The sequence below is a fragment of the Paralichthys olivaceus genome, chromosome 10 (genome assembly GCF_024713975.1).
Source record: "Paralichthys olivaceus isolate ysfri-2021 chromosome 10, ASM2471397v2, whole genome shotgun sequence".
Taxonomy (NCBI): domain Eukaryota; kingdom Metazoa; phylum Chordata; class Actinopteri; order Pleuronectiformes; family Paralichthyidae; genus Paralichthys; species Paralichthys olivaceus.
Window position 1 is genome coordinate 7,156,277 of NC_091102.1, and position 23,118 is coordinate 7,179,394.

Sequence of the window (23,118 nt, forward strand, 5' to 3'; positions counted from 1 at the left end):
TTGGCCTTAACACTAAATTAAAAAAAAAAGCTTTTTATAATGTATTACTAATTTTATATTTACCCAAATAAAAGTTTAGTTCATGAAACATCATCAACCCTCTGAAAATGTGTCCTCAGGCCTTTAAACTGAAGCTTTTACGCACAATTACGCACAAACAATTGGGGCTATTTAAAAGCTCATGGGACCTGTGTCCAAATTTAAAGAGGTGGCGATTTTTCTCCAGAGGAGGATTCATGATATTCTCGTGTTATAAAACGTGAAGAGACTCCTCCAAGAACATCGTGAGAAATAATCAGTGTAAGAGCGTTCTCTTAAGAATCAAAGCAACATCTTGTGAAATTTATTCAATTCTTCTTCATTGCAATATCACGACTTTTCACTCGCAGGAAAAGCACTTAAAATTACAACAGCAGTTGCCCGTCATCCTTTGAAATATTAAAATTATTCACAATTTACAATAATTAGTGTTACAATAAAAAGAGATGATTTGCAAGAATTAAGACACAGGCTTCTGCAAATGAACACAAATATTTAAAGAATGTGATTTTTTTTCCCATTTCTTTTTAAAGCACTTTCTTATGATTATGACACGTTTTCTCATTTTCAAATAACTTACAAGAAAATTATGAGACAATTGAACCAAATACTCCCCCACGTGGACCTGGCATAACCCTCAACTAAGACTGTGAAGTAATGGACAAAAAGATGATAGCACAATAACCAATATCTCAGCATCATATTCGTTATATAATTCCACTGGTTGCAATTCAAAAAGCCGAGATGAATATGCTATTTACCCTTCATTTACAATATCATAAACATTCTGTACAAAATGCAGGTAGATCTCGGGGCCGGGGTTATTTAGAAAAGAGGTAAATATTTGGTTACGTGTTCGTTTGCAGTTTTCAATTATTCTGTGAGTTCTAAATATGTGTTAGAGGGACCGTCCCGTTCACTCCAGCCGTGGCGCTCTGGTAATGCTGCGGCAAGGCATGGAGTCTACTTTGCATTGACGGGTCCCCCGGCTCTCCGGTCGGTAAATACATGCTTATCATCTCTCTCAAGTCTCCGGGGCAAGGACCCCGTGAGTGTGTGCTGCTGACGGGAGGGCTTACACTCGGCTCCGATTTCACCAGCGACCCTAACGTCCCCATGGCAGCGGAGGAGGAGACGCCGGAGCCCTGGTGCTGTGTGTAGGTGATCCCGCCGTAGCCGGAGGGTGAAGCGTTCATGTAGCTCTGAGAGTTCGAGATGGGGCTGTACTGCAGCGCTGTCATGTCGTAGCGGTGCATGGGCTGCGGGTTGTGTGAGTGGTGGTGGTGCGAGTGGTGGTGGTGGTGCGCTCCGCTCCCCGGGTGCTGGCTGTAGGCAAGCTGCGCCTCCTGCATCATCGCTGCGGCCGCCGCGGCTGCAGCCACCTGCCCAGAGTACGCACCGTTCGCCCAGCCGTTCATGTGCGCGTAGCCGGAGCTGGCTGAGCCTCCGTGACCCCCGGGGCTCTCTAACCTCTGTCCGACCCCCGATGAACCCATGCCGACCCCTAAACCAACTCCACCACCCCCACTGGGCCCAGAAAGCAGTCCACCTGCGAGGGAATATTTGTCCTTTTTCAGCAGCGTCTTGGTCTTCCGTCTTGGCCGGTACTTGTAATCCGGATGCTCCTTCATGTGCATGGCTCGCAAACGTTTCGCCTCGTCGATGAAAGGACGCTTCTCAGCTTCGGACATTACCTTCCACTCGGCACCCAGCCGCTTGCTGATCTCAGAGTTGTGCATCTTGGGGTTCTCCTGTGCCATCTTCCTCCGCTGCCCACGGGACCACACCATGAAAGCGTTCATCGGTCTCTTCACCCGTTCCTGGTTCGCTTTGGATCCGCTATTCGGCCCCGTTTGCCCCGTGGTCGTGTTCGTTTGGGGGCCGGGGGAATGGAGGTCAGTTTCCATCATCATGCTATACATTCACCCGGTTTTAAACTTCGCCACCAACAGAGAAAAAGTCTTTTTTAAGATAGGACAAGTGCGCACAAAGTTCGGGTGCGCACAGATCGACTGGGTGGCAGAATTGATATTCTGAACCCCGAACGAATCAAATACGACACAAAAAATAATCCGAGAAGGAATATAAAATTTTTCCAACCAGTATTTCGCCTTGTCTTCGCCTGGGTTGGTTCACATCCACTGTGAGAGAATGCGCATTTGAGCCACTTTGCTTATGTCGGAGTTGAGAAGTTGGTTAAAGCGGCGGCCATATGATGTGCACTGACAGCGGTTAAATGAGCCACAAGCGGCCAATGAGGCTCTAGCAGCAGAATGATTTGCATGGCGTTTGGTCAGGTGACTAGAGGACCATGGAGGAAGAACACGCCGGAGGAGGAGGAGAAGGAGGAGGCAGAGAGGAGGGTCAATCCCACAAATAGCACAAGGCATTTGAAATTTCCAAACACCCTCTCAGAGACTCAAACTAAACAAAAATAACTAAGATTTGTTTGCAGCGATGAGGCGACCAAACGGTGGGGGCACTCTGTCATTAGAATGAGTTAAACATCTCAACATATTTTTAAATGTGGCTCGTGTGCAGATGGATGGTGACTTTCAAAAATCTGCTTTAAAGGTAGCGTCCATATCAAGCAGCAGTTTAAGTGAAATCATTTCTTTACCCTCCAATATCTCTTCATACAGAAGTTAGAAGATTTTCTTAATCGGGATATTCTTACATTCACTGTGTGTCCTCGAAGGCTGGGCCCAACTGTAATTGTACGCACAGGAATTACACCACAGCCAATCCAAACCAATTCACTTTCAGACGACTTGATGCGCAACCAGCTCCTCGAAAATCTAGATTTTTAGATCACCTCTCCTTTTCACCAGGTATATAATTAAGACAGGCAATGTGCGAGTGATGGTGTGTGACGGAGAGTGAAGTTACACCCACAGGTAGAATGTAAATTCAAAAACTGTTGGTGTAAAGAGGACAAACCCATGAGGGTGGATAACGGGGTAAAATTGCCGGGGCATAGCGCTCTTATCGCCGTCTGCTGGTGATGGTGCATATGTCTTCATGTCCCTGCCTGCAGCTACAGATGTTGACTTTCTTTATAAAAATATTTAAGGCGTCTTATTTAACGTCCAGTCCAGCAGCCCGTGCGTAAACACCACGAGAGAGAAGCGGGTCTACGTGTCTTCGCGTCCGCGCATGTATAATCCAGATTTCACAGCTGACCTCCTCTGAAAAGCCCAATCAACCTCTAATTGAAAGGGAAAACGAAATACCACTTCCCGCGGCGAGACTAACGATTTAATCATTCTATCGTTCTTTGCTGTGTTTTTTTATATTTTAATTAGAGCTTAGCTTGATAAAGCTCCCTGCTCAGGGGCCTGAGGGAGCGGGATCACTCGGACGGATCCATGCGTCTTTGGTAATAGGGTTAACGGGAGATCACAATGGTCAATAAACGTTCGCAGTGGTCCGGGCCATGTGGCTTAAGGCCCGAGAAAGATGACAATATAATGACGACGAGGGCGGAGGAGGGGGTGAACATGACACCAGACAACAAACAGGAGTAAAGACAAACAATGCTGGCTTATAATAAAGTCCTATAATAAAATAATGGAAACAACATTTTGCTCGATATTAACACGAACAGTTCTGAGTGAGTCTAAGTTAATTTAAAACAGGCCCATAATTACAAGAAACTCATATCTAATATAATCTACATTTTAGCCCAGTTATTTCAAATAAAAAAATACTAATACAAAATCTATACTAGTAATAATCTGAACAAGTTGTTTTAATTAACGACAGTAGATATAATGGTAATTATGATTATTAATAATGTGATGGATGTATATTCATGGAGAATTAGCCTCACATGCAGTGACAATTAAGGACCCCGGTGGTCAGTGTGTTCTCTCTCTGTCATCCCCCATCAGTTACTCCTGTTTTAACAAAACTCTTTTCAAGCCTCCTCGCTCCTTTGTGCACGGCCTCTGCAACAGGATGTGTGTGTGTTTGTGTATGTATGTGTGTGTGTGTGTGTGTGTGTGTGTGTGTGTGTGTGTGTGTGTGTGTGTGTGTGTGTGTGCCTGAGAGCATGTGTACCTCGATGATTGTCCACGACTGGGGCTAAGGGTCAAAGCAGTTATCCAACACTCCTCACACAACAAATACCCTTTTATATAAATAAGTGAATGACATATCCCACAACGATGAGCGTCCACACGCATTGTCATTAGACCTTTTTCTTTCTGCACGTATTACTATCATCCATGCACAAAAGTTACAACACCCTTGAATCTTTGACCTTTTCTCCTAAGTTAACCAGTTAACCTGAGCCCCAACGTTTACGCGCGTGGTGCGTTACTGTGCGTACTTGGGCGCAAGCCAGGACCCTTGGAAGTGGTTGGAGTTGTCTCTGGGGGTAAAAGGGGGACCTGCGGTCACCTGCTGATCACCTGGACACACAACACGAGGTCCTGTGTCGATTATTAAACCGATCTGACGAGAGAAAGCACCTGTTCACTCACCCTAAAATCTAAAGATGTGATCATCAGCCCTCCATCACCTCACCCGCCTCTCCCCGCCTACTGAGACTAAAAAACACAGACAGTCATGAAACGTAAATATTGACAGCTAACACTCCCAGTATCAATTCATGGTTTAATAAATAGATCCACATTTTACACTACGGAGCAGATTTGTTTCCTCTGTAATTCAGACGGAGACAGATGCATCAGATAATAACCACTCAGCCCGGAGCAGATCACTAGCCGATAATGTCACTTCGGGGAAAAAAAAAAAAAAAAAAAAAAATCAACCTGAGTCTGTTAGAGAGCAACTGGTAGCACCAGGAGCCGCTGAGCGCTCCGCTGCACAGCCGAGCCCCGCGCAGCTCACTTGTCCCAAAATAAAACCACAGCCCGCAGCTATGAAAACACACACACACATACTGAACGATGCCATTAAAGACAAACATGCGCAATGAATGAGATCAGAAAGCTTTCAAGTTACCGCTATTTATTTATACGAATCTCAACAAAAATAGATTTTACGCACAAAAGACAGGTTCACTGCATCTACAGGTTAAATATCGGAACAAATGTCCTTTTTTGCGTATATATGCAAACTTACGCATGTTCCCCTGGTTCCCTCTGCTCCAGACCAAGTGGGCAGATTTGTCCCTTCATACTCCTAAAGCCGTCCTAAACCCTCCAAAGCTTCATGTAAGACCGCTGCTCCCACTACAGTCTGGCCGCTCCAGTGCCAAGGCCATCCTTACCCGGTGCCCAAACCCACTACTCAACACACTGAGGGGCAGAGACAAGAAGAAATGACATTTATTATACACTCTAAAAAAGACAATTCCAAGTTATTGTTTCTCTCTGCAAAAGGGGCTTGCTTCTAACATAATGAAGCGTCTTTTGTGTAGCCCAGAACAATACAAAACAAGTATTCTAATAAATAGCCACTTTTTTCTTTTTTTCTTTTTTGGCTCTCCAGGATGAATGGACTGGAGCGGCGGGGTTCTGAAAGGCAGCTGTGCCGCATTGGCGGAGGAGGGGCGAGGACTTGGCGAGGAGCCCCGCACCCCCTTCGCCTCCTCCTGCATACTGACTCCCATTACTGATCCTGGAACAGAAAGGGATGCAGATACAGAGGCAGAGAGGTGGGAAGAGTAGAGGAGGAAGGGGAGGAATTGACTTTGGAGGCTGATTTAATTCGTGACATGAACCGAAAATGAGATCCTGGAATCACCAAATATTACTTCAAACACGGAGAAGACCGAAATGTCCAGTCAGATTCCGTATGTGACTTGCGCAGCTTGCAAGCATGTGGTTCTGACAGCTGACACATACACACATACTAAGAGACAGCTGGATTAATTAAACATCTCTTATTTACACTCAGATCCACAGTTTGGGGAATCTGCAGTGACACACACAGACAGACAGACAGACTACAGAGCTCTTTTCCAAAATAAATTCTCTGTATAACCAGGATGGAAGCCAGGTGGATCATACTGAAGAATCAGGTGAACTGCTGCCTCATTTCTGCCTGTTGCATTGTCCTGGCATCACAGTTGCCAGAGCTGACGGACTCCCTGATTTAAAGTTTCTTTAGTTGGCAGCATCTCTTTACTGCTTCACGTGTCCACGTGCAATTTGTGGGTACTACTTAACTAATTTCTTGGCTTTCGGTTGTTTAGGAACAACAAAGCAGACTCTTGGAGATGCTTTAGGAACTGATGTTTAATGATTTGGTGACATTAAGAGGACAGACAAAGGGAAAGGGTTTGGTGCTTCACTTCAAGGCGCCACCAAATCTTTGATTTTTTAAATAAGAACGCATTTCATAGAATGCAACTGTCCAAGTCATTTGCACCAGACATTCCTCTAAACATTTCCTGCCAGTCCCTGAGGAAAATGTCCAGAAAAATCACAGCGAACAATGGACATAAAACAAAAAGAGAGGAGTTATACCCAGAAGATGCAGATGTCAGCTTGGAAAGACAATGAGATTCAAGAGCTTTTGGGAATAAGAGCCGCCACTGGTGTCAATGTGCAGTAAATAAAAACATGTGATTTCTACAGCAGAAGTTATATGTCCTGCCTCCTGCATGCATTACCCAGATTGCCACTTTTCCTATTGCTGTGAAGGTATCTGACTCACTTCTGCTTTTGGAGATAGTGTGACTATTTGCAGTGTATGTCTCTTTGGTTTTATCGCATATATTTGTAGGGCATGTATTTTTGAAATTGATGATGTTTTCTTAATTTGCTTGTGCTTTCTCAAGTTGCAGTGCGTTGAGCTCTCAGGGCCACCATACTTGTGGTATTTCTTAACTTATCCTCAATAAAGTTGCGGTGGGTAACTCTTTCATTAACTTTCTGTCTGAGAAAAAGACTCGCTGCAGATTAAAACAACTTCTACGTCCTGTCATTTTCACTGATTCACCAGAGATTGCTCTGTCACTTTGTGATATGTGCGGCATCAAATAAGTGCTATACCCACGAACCACACGAGCAGGAGATTGACACAAAGTGATAAAGCTCAGTAAAGTCAATGTTGAAACTATTGAGGGAGGGAGGGGGACAAAAGACAGCGAGAGAGAGAGAGTGAAAGATGAGGTCAAGTTCAGGTCTGATAGCACTGAGGGAAGAGTGAGCCAATTGACTAAAAGCAAAGGTCTTCGCTCCGTTTATTTGAGTGCTCTCTCTCTCTTTCTCCAAAACACATATCTTAATAACATAACACTCAAAAACACAAAGAGCTCAACAACAGTGAGAGGCAACAACACACAAACATAATAAAGTTGAGAGAGCGATACCCCCCAAAAACAACATATCTTAAACAATCATTTAGATTTTTTCTGCAAACGAGGCAGCACTAAAAACTATGAGGAACACACTTATACAAGAAGTATGTAGTATAATAAGTTCTGAGCCTTATAGAGAACACAACTGAAAAGACTATAAGACAACATTATTGTCTTTCAAAGTAAGCAATTGTCTTCAGCCACTTTTAGACATGCGTTCAATTCTCAATGAACATTTTCCTGAAACTTTCAGCAGACCTAATGTGGGGTGAGAGCAGGAAAAACATGGAAGAGGGGAGGGGTGGGTGGAAAAGAATGTATGTGAGAATGCAAAAGTTTCAGTCGGTTTCGCCTTTAATTTTTCCAGAACGTTTGCTGCCAGCGCCCAAGTCAAATGACCAGAAAATGCTAAGGTAAGAGGACGCCATCAGGATATGAAAATCAGCTAATTAAAAATATATGATAAAAAACGGTGTAAGATGTCAAAATATAAAAAATATATATATATAATATCCAAACCTGCGTCATTTTGTACAAACTGAAGAGACGAAGAACAGAAATCCGGTTTTGAGAATATTTCAAGTTAATAGTGGTTGAAACTGGTTTATGTGCAGGACGTATTCAACATATTTTACAAAACATAATGCATTGTGTCTTTATTGATTTGAGAGAGGGATGGAAAATCCAAACTGCCTAACTGACGGTGCCACTTTTTTGCCCTTCAAATCTGGGGCACTCTTGTCTACAAGCAATTTGTTCTTTTGTTGCTCCATGTGCTCTATTTTCATCTTCTCTTCTTAGAATTGTAAGAGAGGAGCATATAAGGGCTTGATGGAGTGGTGAGTCAGAGACAGGACATGAACTAGTGAGAAGGAGAAAAGGAGGGAGGGAGAGAGAGAGACCAGGGAGGCCAATGTCAATCCCACAGCAAACAGCAGTGGATAATCATGGGCTTTAGGAAAACACTGTGTCCATAATGCTATTACCCAGGATTACCTACTCCAGCAGCGAAGGCAAGACTCTCTTCACAGTGTGCCACAGACCTTTGAGATAATCATCTTATCACAGATGACAAACTCAGAAGAAACATCCTGTTATTCAGACAGGACGAAAAAATCTGCAGCGTGTTTTGGATCAAGACGTATTGTAAGCCTAAAGTATTCCAGTGAAAAAATATCAGATTTCGAAATTAGCACGCCAGTCACTTCCTCTCTCTTTCATTCTCTCACTGTCTCCTCCTCCCGGGGCGCTCTCTCCTTCTCCCGCAGGGCAATTAGAGACAAGATTTTACGCATTGTTCAGCTTATCAATTAGCCATAACACCTTCCCCCTCTGATTGGTCTGTAATGAACGTAATGGTTTTAACAGTCAGAGTTGCAACTCTTAGAGGTGCTGCGCTAATGGTGTCGCCACGGCGATGGAGTCACAGTAACAGCTCGGCGGAAAAGCAGGAAGGAGGAGAAGGTGGGGGGGTAAGTCAGCTCTCCCTAACATATCTCTAATTAGAGCTCACAGTCAGTCATTACTGATGTAATAGGGTGTAACACTAATGGCTATCAGGCAAGTCCCCACAAACAACAGAGGGGGGCTCTTGTAAGGTGAGAGGAGCAGAAAATTTATGGAGGAGGGAGAGAAAAAAACCTGAGATTATGATGAGGAGATGGGGTGAAATGGAAAGTTGTGTGTGTGTGTGTGTGTGTGTGTGTGTGTGTGTGTGTGTGTGTGTGTGTGTGTGTGTGTGTAGTAGATAAGGTTTTAAGTGCAGCCGTCAGACAAGGTCGGGGCCCATTAATGGAACATCTTGATGGTGAAATCTGTCATGTTAGACACTGGCCAGATATAGAGATGGACAAGACAAAAAAAATGGATAAATATTAAGGAGGTATGAGCGTCTGCTTGGTTCAGGAGAGGCGGAGGACAGACAGAGAGATGGAGGGAGGGAGGCAGTGAGACAGACTCCTGGTTAAGCACTTTGTCACTTTTACCTTGTTAGCACTGATGTGCCCTGTAGCCCATTCAGCGAGTGATGCATGTTTTTACACTTTTCAGCACTAAATTGCTGTGGCTGCAGCGAAACAGAATGACAGTGGTAAAGAGAAGGACGGTGGATGATAGGAAGCCAACGTCAGGAGAAATAAGCAGTGACAGCCTTTAAACGAGTGCTGAATTCTCTACATCGTCTTTGGATCAAAGAGGGAATCAAAGTCTGGGTAGTTTGAAAATTAAATTCATAGATTATCAGAATTAAATACATTATTTAAGTTATATACAATCATATAAATGTCATTGTTGTGTAGATGGGGAACTACTGCCTGTAAAGCACTGTGTATTGCCCTTAAGGGTATCGTTACGTGATGAATTGTGATGCATGTTAGGATGCTGTTTTTGTAGCAGTCATTAAAATAGACAAAACTACCCAGACTAACTGTCTGACATCGAGGTGCTGTCAACATGTTCTTTTTAATTCAAAACACTGCAAGTGATCCAAACCATGGCTGATCCAGTCTGAGATGACCTTTTGGTTCGTTGGTCTGGACCTTTCACATCTGTTATTTTGGTTCAGACTATCATTGTGAAAAAAAATCCTAAAAGTCAACCATCTTTAAGCCCTGAATTTGTTCTGCTAATCAGATTTCCCTGCAGGTTTTCTTGAATTCTTCTAGACATTAACCCGAGTTAAACACATCACACAACTCACATTACTACACAAAACAATGTAAATGCTTTTTACTTCAGCGTATTCATTCACATACTGAGTCACCCAGCTGTCAAACATAAAATGTGTACATGCATTCATTCTCCTATAGGACTTGGTGGACTGAGATCCTAGTTTGCAGCAAGTCCTCTGAGGATATTAAGTTGAGCCTTGGAGGAATATTGTATGTGTAACCTATTGTGCAGCTTCACTTACAACAGTGGCAGAGACTTGGCCTTTGAGGGAGCTGCAGGACATCAGGGGGGTCTCTATTCCTGAACTCAGCCTTGAAAGTGTGTGCGTGCATGTGTGTGTATCCGAGACCTGGCACGTGGGGGGGGGGGGGGGGCTCCTCAGCTGCCCAACTACAGTCCCTTACCCAGAATTTGAAATAAGGTCACCGTCCCCGGGAGGCCCCAAGTCAAAGCCTCCCTTCTTCACCTGCCCTTTAACTCTCCTCATCGTCTCCTTTACCTAATTTAACTCTTCACCTGGGTCCCAGGTTTCTTCCTTCCAAATAATCACAAATGGTTTTTTTCTCTTCAGATTTTTTGTTTATAAAATAATGGCCGATTCCTCTGTTGTGTTACACAGATTAAAAAATACCCAAATACCCAAAAAGAATGTAAAATCCAGGATGGAAGGACATCACAGTGACTCCGTATCAAATATTCTTGTTCTTGTGTCAAATATTATCCTTCACCTCAGTTGGAGCACGATTTTTTTTGTTTGTTTGTTTTGTCCTCTAGAAAAATAAAAAGATTTCAGTAATGTCATTGGGCCTTAAAACTGTAATTTGATTGGAAAAAGGAATTTTATGGATTAGCAAAACAATAATAAAAAAATGGAGTCATTAGATAATGCGGGTAATAAAGTGTATTAAAGCTCATGGAGTGTGCGCGTGTGTCTGTGCGTGTCCAGAGAAGCAGAGATGCATAGGCCACAGAGTGAACAGGACAATAACACACTATTCTTATGCTAATCAAGGAGGCCATTAATGTTTACATTCAAAATCAGACCTTCCAAAGAAATACATTTACTCCCTAATAAACAAGGATAATTAGTTCCCTCTTAAACCCATATTCCATTAACTCAGGTGAATCCATCAGAGTTTCATCAAATTTCTGCTTCATTTTGCATGATAATGCAATTTAAAAGTAAATGACATATTCAGACAAACACGGCAAGGGGGAGAAAGTAATATCTGTAAAAAGGCTTTTTTGCTCTATTTTACATGTATATGGTAATATTTTAAAGTGTTTCCCATAATTCAGTGTTGCTGATTTATGCATAAATTAAATTTTGTAACCATAACAGCTTATTGACGATTAGCAAAGGATGCATTAAATGCCCCCTGCTGGTTTTCTGCACACTTTGTAAATATGACACCTTATGTTCTAATGCTGTATGGTTGATAATGTGAATTTTCTTATTTGAAGGGGTTAATATATGCAGGGAAACCCCCAAATCAACAGTGAAATAACAGACAACAACCTTTAGCTTCTGTTTGCTGAGTGACGTGTGTGCTTTTACCAAAAGAGGGAGGGTGGGAATGTGAACATAAAGTTCAAATGGTCCACATGCATACATGTGCACACAGGCACATGCATCTACACTGTGCAATGAACTGCGCAGTTCTTTCTCAAAGAATAGTTTTGACTACACCTCCATAAGTTACCAACTAAACAGGAAAGCCCAACAGTTTTCAGTCTGAAACTGGAAACTTGGCTCAGCAGAGTCACTTTTCAAATGGTGTGAGAATGTGGGAGAGTGAGCAGAAGAGAAAAAGTGATGGGGGAGTGGGTAGAATTTTATTTTAAAAATAAATAAATAAATAAACACCCTTTGTATTTTACCCTTTATGCAATTTCTTTGTTTTCATATATTTCCATGTAATGTGCTAAACACATGTATATACGGTAGGTAGTTTGCCTCTTTCTCTTTCTCACACACACACGCACACACGCGCACAAACTGTAATGGATAGGAGCTGGCTGAGGGCGTCTGTCAGGGGCGACTGTTCTAATCAGAGCAGTGGGGAGAGAGATAAAGGAGAAAATAATGAGTGTGGCATCAGGCCTTTCATAGCGCAACAAAAGGCCACGGGATCAGATAGGCACACACAATGTGGAGAGGAGAGGAAGAGAGGGAGAGAGGGATGGGAGGAGGCAGAGCGTAGAGAGAGAGAGAGAACGAGGGATGGCCGGGGAATGGGCTTGCTAATAAGCCCTCTTGCACTGTAGGTGATGTAGGCAACAGTAGGGGACATTATAAAATGCAAGCTTATGTCTGGCTTTACTCAAAGGATACCGTCAATGGGGTTGGATGGATGTTACTATGACAACATCAATCATTTTAGCACAGAGCGGTCCTTCAGCAGGAGCTGATTATAAATGCATTTTCCCATCCGTACACATCCCTCCATTTTCTATCTCAAAATACTTTGTCGGCCTCATGCCCTCTTTTCCTCCTCCTGATTAGTGCTGCTTCATTTATTGTGTGCGATAATTTACAGTCATCCTTTGATTATTAATGCTTAATTTACCAAGATTACACTCCTTTGATTATTAATGCCTAATTTAGCCTGATGACTCCAATCATTAGACAGTGCCCAAACTGAAAGCAAACAACCTTAGTGGTCTTCCAATGTACCGATACAGCCTCTTCTACAGATAATGATACTGTTCAGAGGAGCCGGCGGGTCCGTGAGTGTTAAGTCAATGCCCACATTTTCACCCAAACTCCCATCAAACTTTAAAGAGAAAAGAAATACTAATTAGAAAATGCAAGCTAGGAGAAATGAGCAGGCAGACTCAGAACAGAAAATCCTATTCAGAGACTTAATGAGCTTGTCGAAGCTGAATAATTGATTTCTAATTCTAGCCTGCAGCTGTTGACCTAACCAGGGAGTGTTTTGAATGGAGCTGAAATATGTTGCGCTCTGACTTGGCACTGTTGACTTTCTGGTGGCGGAACCATCATCATGTGTACCTCACACTTTAAGGTTTTATTTTTGACGGGTGTAAAGTTTTCCACAGGTAATGACTTGCACAAACAAACATAATCAGACTCCTCCTTTGAAAGTCATCACAGGAAATATCCTTGACGACTTAATCCTCCTTCAGATCTTGTTCAGTATTTTAGACGGGACACGATTTGATAAAAGGCCGCTTGATTTTCAGCTGCGACAGCCCGGCGAGGTAAACTCTCCCATCGTATGAAAGCGTTGGGAACCACTGTCCATATCAGATTGTAGGTGTTTTATGTTTCGCTCATTTGCTGCGGAGTGATTCTTTGTTGCCCTGCGTGGACGATCATATCCTGGGGGCTCTGGGGCAGGAGCAGCACAGAGCACCCTGTGTGTGAACCACAGCCGCCCAGCGTCCCTGTAAGATGACCTCACGGAAAATAGGCCTAATTATTGCCGTGACAGCCCATGCTATCATATTCTGCCAGATCAGTCACTACATAGGAGGGGGGTAGAGAAAAATTAACAGAAATATATACCACTGGGCTACCAACCTCCCCCCCCTAAACTGAGCCCATTTATTTTTAATACCCTAATCAGCAGGTCCCAAAGGTGGCTTGGCTCTCACTCACCTGCACAGTCAGGCACAGGTGAGTACAGGTAAGGCAGCAGGGAGAGAGGAGGAGGTGGACCGGGAGCAATGAGTCTGTGGCTTGAGCTCAAGTTCTGATCAACAAACTTTGCTAAAATAATTGTCAGCAGCAGAAAAATTTCAGGAAAATATAACTTTCCACCTCTGCAGGAGAGATGGAAGATAAATCAGTTGTGGATAAGAGACGAGACGGAGGGCCCGAGAGGAAACAGTCATTACAAGACACAGAGTTTAAGGTAGACAGCAGTGATTAACTCAAGGACCGTCCTATTCCTGAAGCCATGCACATTAGGGCCGGATCATTATATGATACATTTCAGGGCTATTTGCCTGGTTTTGTTCCCAGGGACAGTATTCCGAGAGACACCCTGGGAATGGGACATACTACACCAACAGCTACCTCCGTGAGAAAAACACAGCAAATATCAATGCTCTGTGCTGATGACGCTGACTTGTATGACACATGCTTGCTTCCATAAAAAGAGTGTTAATGTTACCACACAGGATTGTAGAGGAACAGAAAGTTTATAGAAACTTAGAATTATTATACAAAATGTTCAGAAGATTAATCTTGTGTTGATAAAGCATGGAGAAATCCTGCTCTTTTTGCTTTATAACTTAAAAAAAAAAAGAAAATGGAATTTGTTTGCAACTTTGGTCTTACATCTGGGTTTCCACTCTTTATAGAAATACATTTCCAGGACATTTTTAATGACATAAGCTGTCAGACACAGGATAAATTTTTGGCTCTTTGAATACGGGGCAATTGTTAACTATTGGTGCAGTAAACCTGAATCTCCTTTTCTTCTGAATCACTTGTCTATTACTGCAACAAGAGAAGCTTGATGTCCAGAAATCCCAATAAGGTAAACATTGTGTTTTCCCCATTGAGACAACCAGGTCACAAATATAATAAAAGTGTTCCAAGTCTTAAACTGTGTTAAAAGTGTCTCCCAGTGGGGTAAACAATTTCAAATGACCATCTGCGTGCTTGTGTCCTCCATATTAAAGATAGATATCAGTCCCCTAAATATGCTGATGATATTTGTTTCAACAAGAGCAATTAATGGAATGGAAATGGATTAAAATACAAAAAAACAACACTCCATCTCACAAGGGTTAAAGAACGGCCCCTGATTCAGGACTTGGTTTTTCCCTGACCCATACCACATCCTTCCATTTAGCAGCAGAACACAAAAACTACTACAGGGACAATTAAAGTGCCAATGAAAACATAACATAAACATAAAATTTCATTAGTCTTTACCCTCTGGAACGGCACATAGAAGTGTTCGCTCATCTGATGACCTGTTTTAATTTATCTGTTCTCTCCAAAACTGTAAGCTGTGGTTAATGTTTAAGGCAGAAATAGGACTTGGTGAGGTTTAAAGAAAGATCACAAGTACTCATTGATCCATCTCAGCCTCCAAAGATTTTCCTCACTTTATCACCTTCCCTCTCATTACAATCATGAGTGGATTTCAATGGATGTGAACATACATGTTATTTTGGGGCCTAGATCACAGGTTATACTTCATTAAGTATAATAGTCTTACAATCAAAAAACAATGAAACAAAAATTGAAAAAATTAAATCCACGTTAAAATAATATGTGCTTGAGATGACAATTCGATCAGGATGACGGGACAGAAACCAATAATTTAACAACTTCACTATATGTTTAGAAGATTAAAGCTGAGGAGAAAAGTGTGAACACTTACATGGCACACAGACACACAGACACACACAATCAGGCAAGAGTAATAAGCTAATAATGTGATTTCACTGATTACAAAATCAGCCGTCTTGAGACAACTGTGTTGTCATTTGTGCATTTCTGATTGTGTGCCTGTTCGTGCTCGGATGCATGCGTGCGACTGTGTTTTATTTTTTTGCTGGAAAGAAAAGAAAGCAGCGGCCGCCCTTGTAACCCAGCGCTGCCCTCCACCCCCAGCCCCCTCTCGCTGTCACTGGCCATGTGTAGTGTGTAATAGGCACTGACAGTGTTTGCGCAGGTCAGTAACCCTGTGGCCCCGTCTAATTGAGGCTAAGGATCCCGGCTTGTCCTGCCATCTATAATTAACCACATCATCTGCAGCCGTATGAAAGATTCAGCTGGACTGGGAGTGGCCGACACATGATCCCGCTGGTGGTGTTTACTGCCAGTGTGTATAAATGTGTGTGTATGTGTTAGTAAATGCGTCATAGTGACTGAAGAATCATCTGATTTACACAACAAGTGAAATAATATGTATGTAATTTGTACTATTGAGTACAATTGTGCATTTAACCCTGAAACATTAATTTATGACACTATACATTACTTATAAGATCAAACTGTCTTATTTTGTTGTCTGTGATGTTTTTGCTAAATGACAGCCACTTGCACAGACCGCCAGTAAGTGCATGACAACAGGATTTGCAGTAAAACCTCTCTACCTCCCAAGCTTGATCTTTGCAGTGACAGAAACTTGAAGTGTGCTATGCCCCTTCAAACGCCCTGTGTCTGCCTCCCTGTGCTCTCACTCCTTCTCCTCCTCCATCCCTTTCTCCACCTCCTCCTGCTGCTTGCACTCACTTCTCCCGGCTCCCTCCCCCCTACCCCACTCAGCTCCTCTCTCTTTCCCGTCGATGCCTTTGAAATACGGGCTTTCAAAAAAAAAAAAAATGCTGCTTTTTGAATTAATGAATCATTTTTAGCCAGGTGTAGTTGGGGTGAGTGGGGGGTGGTGGGAGGCTGGAGAAGGGGCGGGGGTGGAAGGGGGGAGCAAAGGGGAGGGAGTGGGAGTGTGTGTGGGGGGGGCGTTAATAAATACAGAGAGGAGAAAGTGTCACCATTACCAGTCCTTCCACTCCCTTGCCTGATGCACCTCTACCTCTCCCCACCGGGCGCGCACGCGCACACACACACACACACACGCCTCTGCTTTTCCTCCCACACCCCTCCACCCCCAGCCCCTAGATGAAAGGCCTGGCTCGTTCCTGTACCTTTAATTTAAAGCTGAAAAGGAAAACGAGAGCGGGGGTGCGAAACACGCTTATGAATATGGAGAAAATTGAATGAGAACCGTCCCTTTGAATAAATCAGTATGAATGTCCCCTGGCCTTGTTAGGAGGGAGGTCGCAAGAGATCCTTGGATATACAGATGGAGAGCAGCTTGATGGGCCAATATGTGTCTGTGTTGTGTACAAAATGTGGGTCCTTCTTACATGCATGAACGCTATGAGAAGTTTAGACTGTTTACAATATTTTTATTGTCAACTTATACTGTATTTTATACATATACACACATGCAACAACTACATGGTCAGGAACAATATTAACTGAATGCGACTGATCCAAACCAGTGAGTTAGCAGTGCCACTAAACACACGGAGCAGCCATCTCCTCAGTCCTCACATTATTCAAGACAAATCTTAGTGTGATATTTCATTTAAATTTTTTCCCAACAATGGAAATCATGAAATCCTAACATTTGAGAAGGTGAAAATAGAGAATGTTGGCACCTTTTCTTGACAAATTATTGATATGACAAATCAAATAGTCAAAATATTTTTCAAAGCCGAAGTGATTGAATATATTATAATGTGTCCATATTTTTTTTTTTTATGTATATGTGCCTTTTTACTGCTGCTCATTCCGTTCTAAAACATCAGAAAGTGAACAACCTTGCTTATGTTTCATAACCACAGATTAATCATCAAATTCAATGAGTTATATTTGCAGCCCAATGAAAACAACCCAATGGGGCAGGAGAGGGGGAGGATGGAGGGAGACAGAGGGGGAGCACATGATTGTAAGGATTCTGTATCATATTGAGGTTCTTTCTCTAACTCAGTTCTCCATCTATTGTGAGCGAGAGGGCAAAAATTGAATTCCCAACTACTTTGGCGAAGAAAGAGACACTGACTGACACTCATGAGTTAAATGCTAATTGAAGGCAGCAGAGGTTTGGATGTGAGCTCAGAGAGCCCAGCGTGAATGGCACACAGCCTTGGACTGAAAGCACCACAATAGAAGGAGCTAAAAGCAGTGTGCATACTCATGCTACTAGTGGGTATATGGACACGCTTCCTTTGTTGTTGTTGTTGTTGTGTACAGAGAATAAGAGATCGATTGCATTTATATACATAAACATAAACATGTGTATACTGTCTATCAATGAAACAACCAGAGTGGTGATAATCCAATAAAGTCAAGCAAATAAATAAATCATAAATACAGCTTGGGATTGTATGTATGTATGTATAAGAAAAAAGGACAGACTATTTAAATAAAATTAGAATGGAGAAAGTCCAATGATGTGTAACTTCTGCAGTGGTGCGGTTAATTCCTGGATATAACCAGATTTTTTGAAAATTTATTAAAGCACACTAAAGGTCCAGTGTTTAAAATTTAGGTGAAAGGGATCTTATGGAAAAAATCATTAGTGTTTCAACAAATTTTTTTAGTCTCCCTTACCCTAGAATGGTCCTTTATATTTAAATACTTTATATTTACATCGGGAGTGGGTCCTCTCTACGGAGGCCGCCATGCTTTTACAATAGTCCAAACTGAACAAACTAACACCTTTTGACTCCAGAGAGACATTCTGTTGATGTCATTTTAACAAGACCCCTTGTGTTGCATATCATTGATTTAGCAGTGGCCAGGTGTTTAATCAATAAACCTAATCTGTGTCTGAACTCCAATTCACTGCACTAAATTTGACCACTGAATCAGACCAACCTGCTGACACCCACAGTATATAGGACATGTTTTCACGTATACTTAAACCCAGATTACAGTGAGAAATACAGCAGGGAAATGAGGAACATGTAATGCCTATTTACCTGCACCAGGTACGAAAACACATTTCTCATCTGCTGATCATCAATGGTGACATACACTCACCAAGCACTTCATTACAAACATTTACAATATATACATGTCTTTTATTGCAAATATCAGAATACAAGTATTTTCCAGACTGTCCTCTGCTGAAAAATTATTCATCAATCTTCACAGTAAGAGAATAACTAGTGTCAGAAGTAAAGGACACCAAAACCTATTTCTAAACAGACCCTGGAGCTTCATTATTGAAGACCATAGTATTGATGAGCTACAACGTAATTGAATCTTCTCTCGTTACTGGAGAAATTAAGAAAATTGATTTCCTTTTTATTATTGCTACTTATCTTGCACATTTTATCCGACCAACTCTGTTTGTGATTAAGACAATACACACACAGGTGACTTTTGGAGACATTATATAAACACTAATCTAACCTAAACATAAACACTGACCTTGCTTTACTCTGAAATTCATCCCCGAAGGGTAGCTATGACAGATACAAACACACACCGACTCGCACAGAGACAATGGCAGAGAGGACTGAATGTTCAAAAGTGTGATCACGCTTCACTAGAGTTGTGACAAGTGCAACAAGTCTTCTACATGTAAACATGATAAATGTGTTGAAACATCACACAAAGGTCCATCAAATACTGTCGTCATCTGTTTCACTCATAGCTCATCTGTCAGTGCCCCGGGTTGTTCGGTATGCTCGCAGCCTGGAACTGATATATTTAATAGAATTGTATGGGTTAATGATTAAAAGTAACCATAAACCAGCTGATTGTTATGGGAGTGTTCATAAATTCAATCTAAAAGGGTCAAAGACTGTTCAGAGGTTTACAGTTTCAGATCCAGATCACTCAGAGCAGCAGAATTGGTGATTTCTCAAAACAATTATGTTACAGCTTGCTATTCAAGAATGTTAATTTGTATACATGTGAAAAATATTAATTAATCTTAATTAATTAATTTAATTAAATTCTGACCATAATGTTTCTTTATTATTTCTTAAATTACAAAAAGACATGATAGGTGTACAGTTCAAGTAATGGCTTGAGAAATATCGATAATAGTGGTATAGTTAAAATCTTAACAATACCAATCTCTATACATTACATCATTCAACTCTGATGGCCAAAGATTCACATTCAATCTAAAGAAAATAACGGCAGTGAGTTCACAATCCAACTCGCCTGTATCGAAGGATCTGAACTGTAAAATGTCCTGTTTGGAAATGCTTCAGGTATTGTTCATTGGTCAGTAGATATCAAAATTGCAGAACCTCAAGATAAGGTTGAATCAGGCTATATTAGCTACAGTTAGCCGACCATTTCAACAATTACAACCTGAGGGCATATCTCCACCAAAATGGGTGTGGCTTGATGAGGAAATTTTGTGTTTAAAATAAATACCTGTACAAGTAGTTATCACTCTTGTGTTGATTTGTATAACTCATATGGACATAGAGTATAAAAACATATTTTAAAGAGGAAATAATCAAATTTGACCGACTACATGCCAGTGGTGGAACAAATCTAATTTCATTTCATTGGAACGGCCTCCATATTTCTTTTTCTATAGCAGATTCTTATTCTAAAGATTCATCTTTGGATTCATTTAAATCCTACCTGTCCTTGACAACAACCAGGTCATATGTGGACTGAAAGAATTTTATTTTTCACTTTCTAACCTGCACATTCAAGAGATGTTGGGGGCAGTGGATGTCAGCACAAGATAAAATGGGGTCTTAACTGTGTCCACTTTGCTGTGTTTATAAAAACGGATGATATATAGACCAGTGAAGGGCAGCTGAGTGAAGGGTCTACAAACAAGCCAGCATTAGGTTTATGCCCTTTATTAGGACTTGTGCTATAAAATGTGGAAACAATATTCCAACAGCATGAGATACCACTTAAACGCTGTGTATGTATGTGCACATACAAACCAAAATGATGATTATTATGTTTAGAATTTCAAATAGGCACTGATGGCACCAACTAGTACTTTAAAACCAATTTATCAGTGATTTTTTATTGACCACCAGATTTAACTTTCTGAACAAAATCTAATGGGTAAAATAGCAGTCTAATATTTAAAGCTGAAAGCCAGGATCACACAAATGTGTTATTGTTACAGTGTGGGGATAGTGTACCTCGAGCACAATCAAAAGACTGGATGTATAGAAATGACAGGGGTCAAGCAGTGCATGGCTAATTAGTTTTCCAGCAGAGTATAAATGAGACCATTTCGCACCACAATGTTTGCAGCTACAGTCTAGGGTTCAAGGTAAAGACCTTAATATTGAGAGACACAAGTCTTTTTTTCCACCTCCTCCTCTCACTTCTCCATCTTTCACATTGTTGCTAAAAAGTTTATATTGACTTTTTCCATCTTAGCCATGAAAATGGACACTGCAGCACATACACAAAGCAATAATCACATAATACTGACAAGGACACGAGAGAAGTGAACCCAGTTGTCCTACAAAGCTACAAACTTGAGGCAAGCATTCTGGTGCATTTAATTCTAGGTAGTGATTGCTAAGGACTCAGTTGGATATGGGTGTTATTAAGGCTAATTCTGATATTGTTTGTTTGTTTGTTGTTGTTTTTTATCTTATAAACATGCAAAAAAACCTGATTTGTGTATAGTTCACACAGTGGATCAATAAGCAATATCATTAACAGTAGCATGGTTAAAATCTTGATAACCATCTCTTTACATTATATCATTCATCTCAGTGATGGTCAAATATCAAAGTCACTTTCACATGATGACAGTGAGGTTATAACCCATAGTGCAATCTGAGCAATCTTAATGCTTCGGTTTCAGGTATTGGTCATTGGTCAGTAAATAGCAATAACTGCAGAACCTCAGGATAAAGTTGTATGAGTCTATGTTAGCTACAGTTAGCCAACCATTCCAGCACTAGCAACCTAAGATTAAGATTCTTATTTTTGGTCCCACACACAGCATGCAACATGCAAACATGGGGAAATTTGACCTCTGTATTTAACCCATCCGTGTGAACGGAGCACACACGGAACACATGGAACACAATCCACACATTGACCACACACGGAACAGTGGGCAGCCATGAAGGCGCCCGGGGAGCAATAAGGGCTCATCTGTACCGAAACTAGAGTGCCTTAATGCCTCGATTTCCACCCTCACAGTCATGTGTTTCTGTGTCGATCTGTTCATGTTAAAATCATTACACTGTACCTGTACTAGAAGTCATGTCTCCATTTATATTGGTCTGCAGCACATACAAAATGATCACATTAACACCAATAAGGACACAAGAGAAGTGAAACCAGTTTTCCTTTTAGCAAAGGCACAAACTTAAGGCAAGAATTCAGTTGCATTAAATTCCAGGTAGAAATAGACAGAGGCAACAAGGGGCTGCATCTAAAACCATATGGTTTCATTTCAAGAGCTGATACCACACATGCAAGTAAGCACACAAACAAACACACACTCTCAAGGTGAAATGAGGAAAACTGTCCATAGTATCTGAGTGGAGCTGAAACTGCATTGACTGAAACAAATAGAAAATATGTACTTTTTTTCCAGAAGCATAAGCTGCTCTCAGGGTCATGCACCTCTTACTGTGGCACTAATTGCAACCTTATTAGCGAGGAAGGACTCAGGTGCTGCAGAATGCTTCAGTGAGGGACATCTGCGGCTGACAGTGCCTGGAAGGCCATCTCATCCAGACTCAATAGCTAATGAACAAACACAAGGATTTTCTTTCAGATTAATTATCGTCACAATGAATGGATTCCAGGTCCTTTTTGATTGTCGCTCTCTGCATATCATCCTCCCATCAGCCTGTCAATCACCTCAGCCCACAAACAAACCCACTGTCTTGTCAACACAAACAGAGAGGCACACACACCAACGCAGAAAATCAGATCAGCTAATTAAGATGTGGCGGCTGAGTGGGAAGTAAACTCAAACAGGGCCGGACAGATGTCTCACTCTGGTGACTTCAAAAGGGAAATAAAGAACACAGGGCCATGTAATGTGATTTAGATATAATGCTTCCAGGTCAGGGGTGATGGCTTGACTGCTGGGCAGTGGGAGAGCAGCTGACAGGCGTGTAACTAACCATGACGGATGGGAATTCAATGGACTGCCTACTCTACACACTTTGAGCTCGACAGGAACAAATTACATGGCTAACCACCTTGTCGGCTAGAGCAAAGGAGAAGATTCATTTGGTTCCCAGAATATTTTTTGACACATGCATGGACTATAATCAAGTCAGACAAGACAGCATTGTGAGGGAAATGCTCCTCTCTGACCCTGCAATAGTAATGTCCAGTCACAACAGAACGATTTGACTAATGAGAAAAAAATCTTCAGGGTTCCTCCAGCATTGAAAAAGATGTGACAATGATGTCAGGCTGGAGAAAAAAAGAGTTCAACATTCAATATGCTAGTGAATTGATTTGAATTAACAAGAACCTTTTGTAAATGTTAAAGGCAAACTGAAACTGAAATGTATTTCATCCATGGTGAGTTTGTTGAATTGATTTGTTGCATCTTGTGCAGTCGTACACCTAGTTTGATTAGGACAAATACTTTCTTAAGCCTTTTATCTCTGTAATTTCAATGGGCACAGCAATAATTTCATAGTCTGTA

General features: G+C 41.6%; 1 protein-coding gene across 4 annotated transcripts in view; it reads right to left on the bottom strand.

Moving 5' to 3' along the window:
- Window positions 1–23,118, bottom strand: part of sox1a (SRY-box transcription factor 1a) — a 71,948-nt gene that overhangs the window by 8,750 nt on the left and 40,080 nt on the right. The window contains exon 1 of one of the 4 annotated variants that reach the window (XR_011244382.1): window positions 5,131–6,138. The exons of 2 other annotated variants lie outside the window; for them this stretch is intronic. Coding sequence is in view for 1 of the 2 variants with exons in the window: in XM_020100546.2 (XP_019956105.1) it covers window positions 1,119–1,961 (843 nt within the window). In the remaining variant the exon portion in view is untranslated. Of the gene's footprint in view, window positions 1–1,118; window positions 2,662–5,130; window positions 6,139–23,118 lie in introns of those variants that run through there. One more of the 4 variants, XM_020100546.2, reaches the window with a different exon arrangement.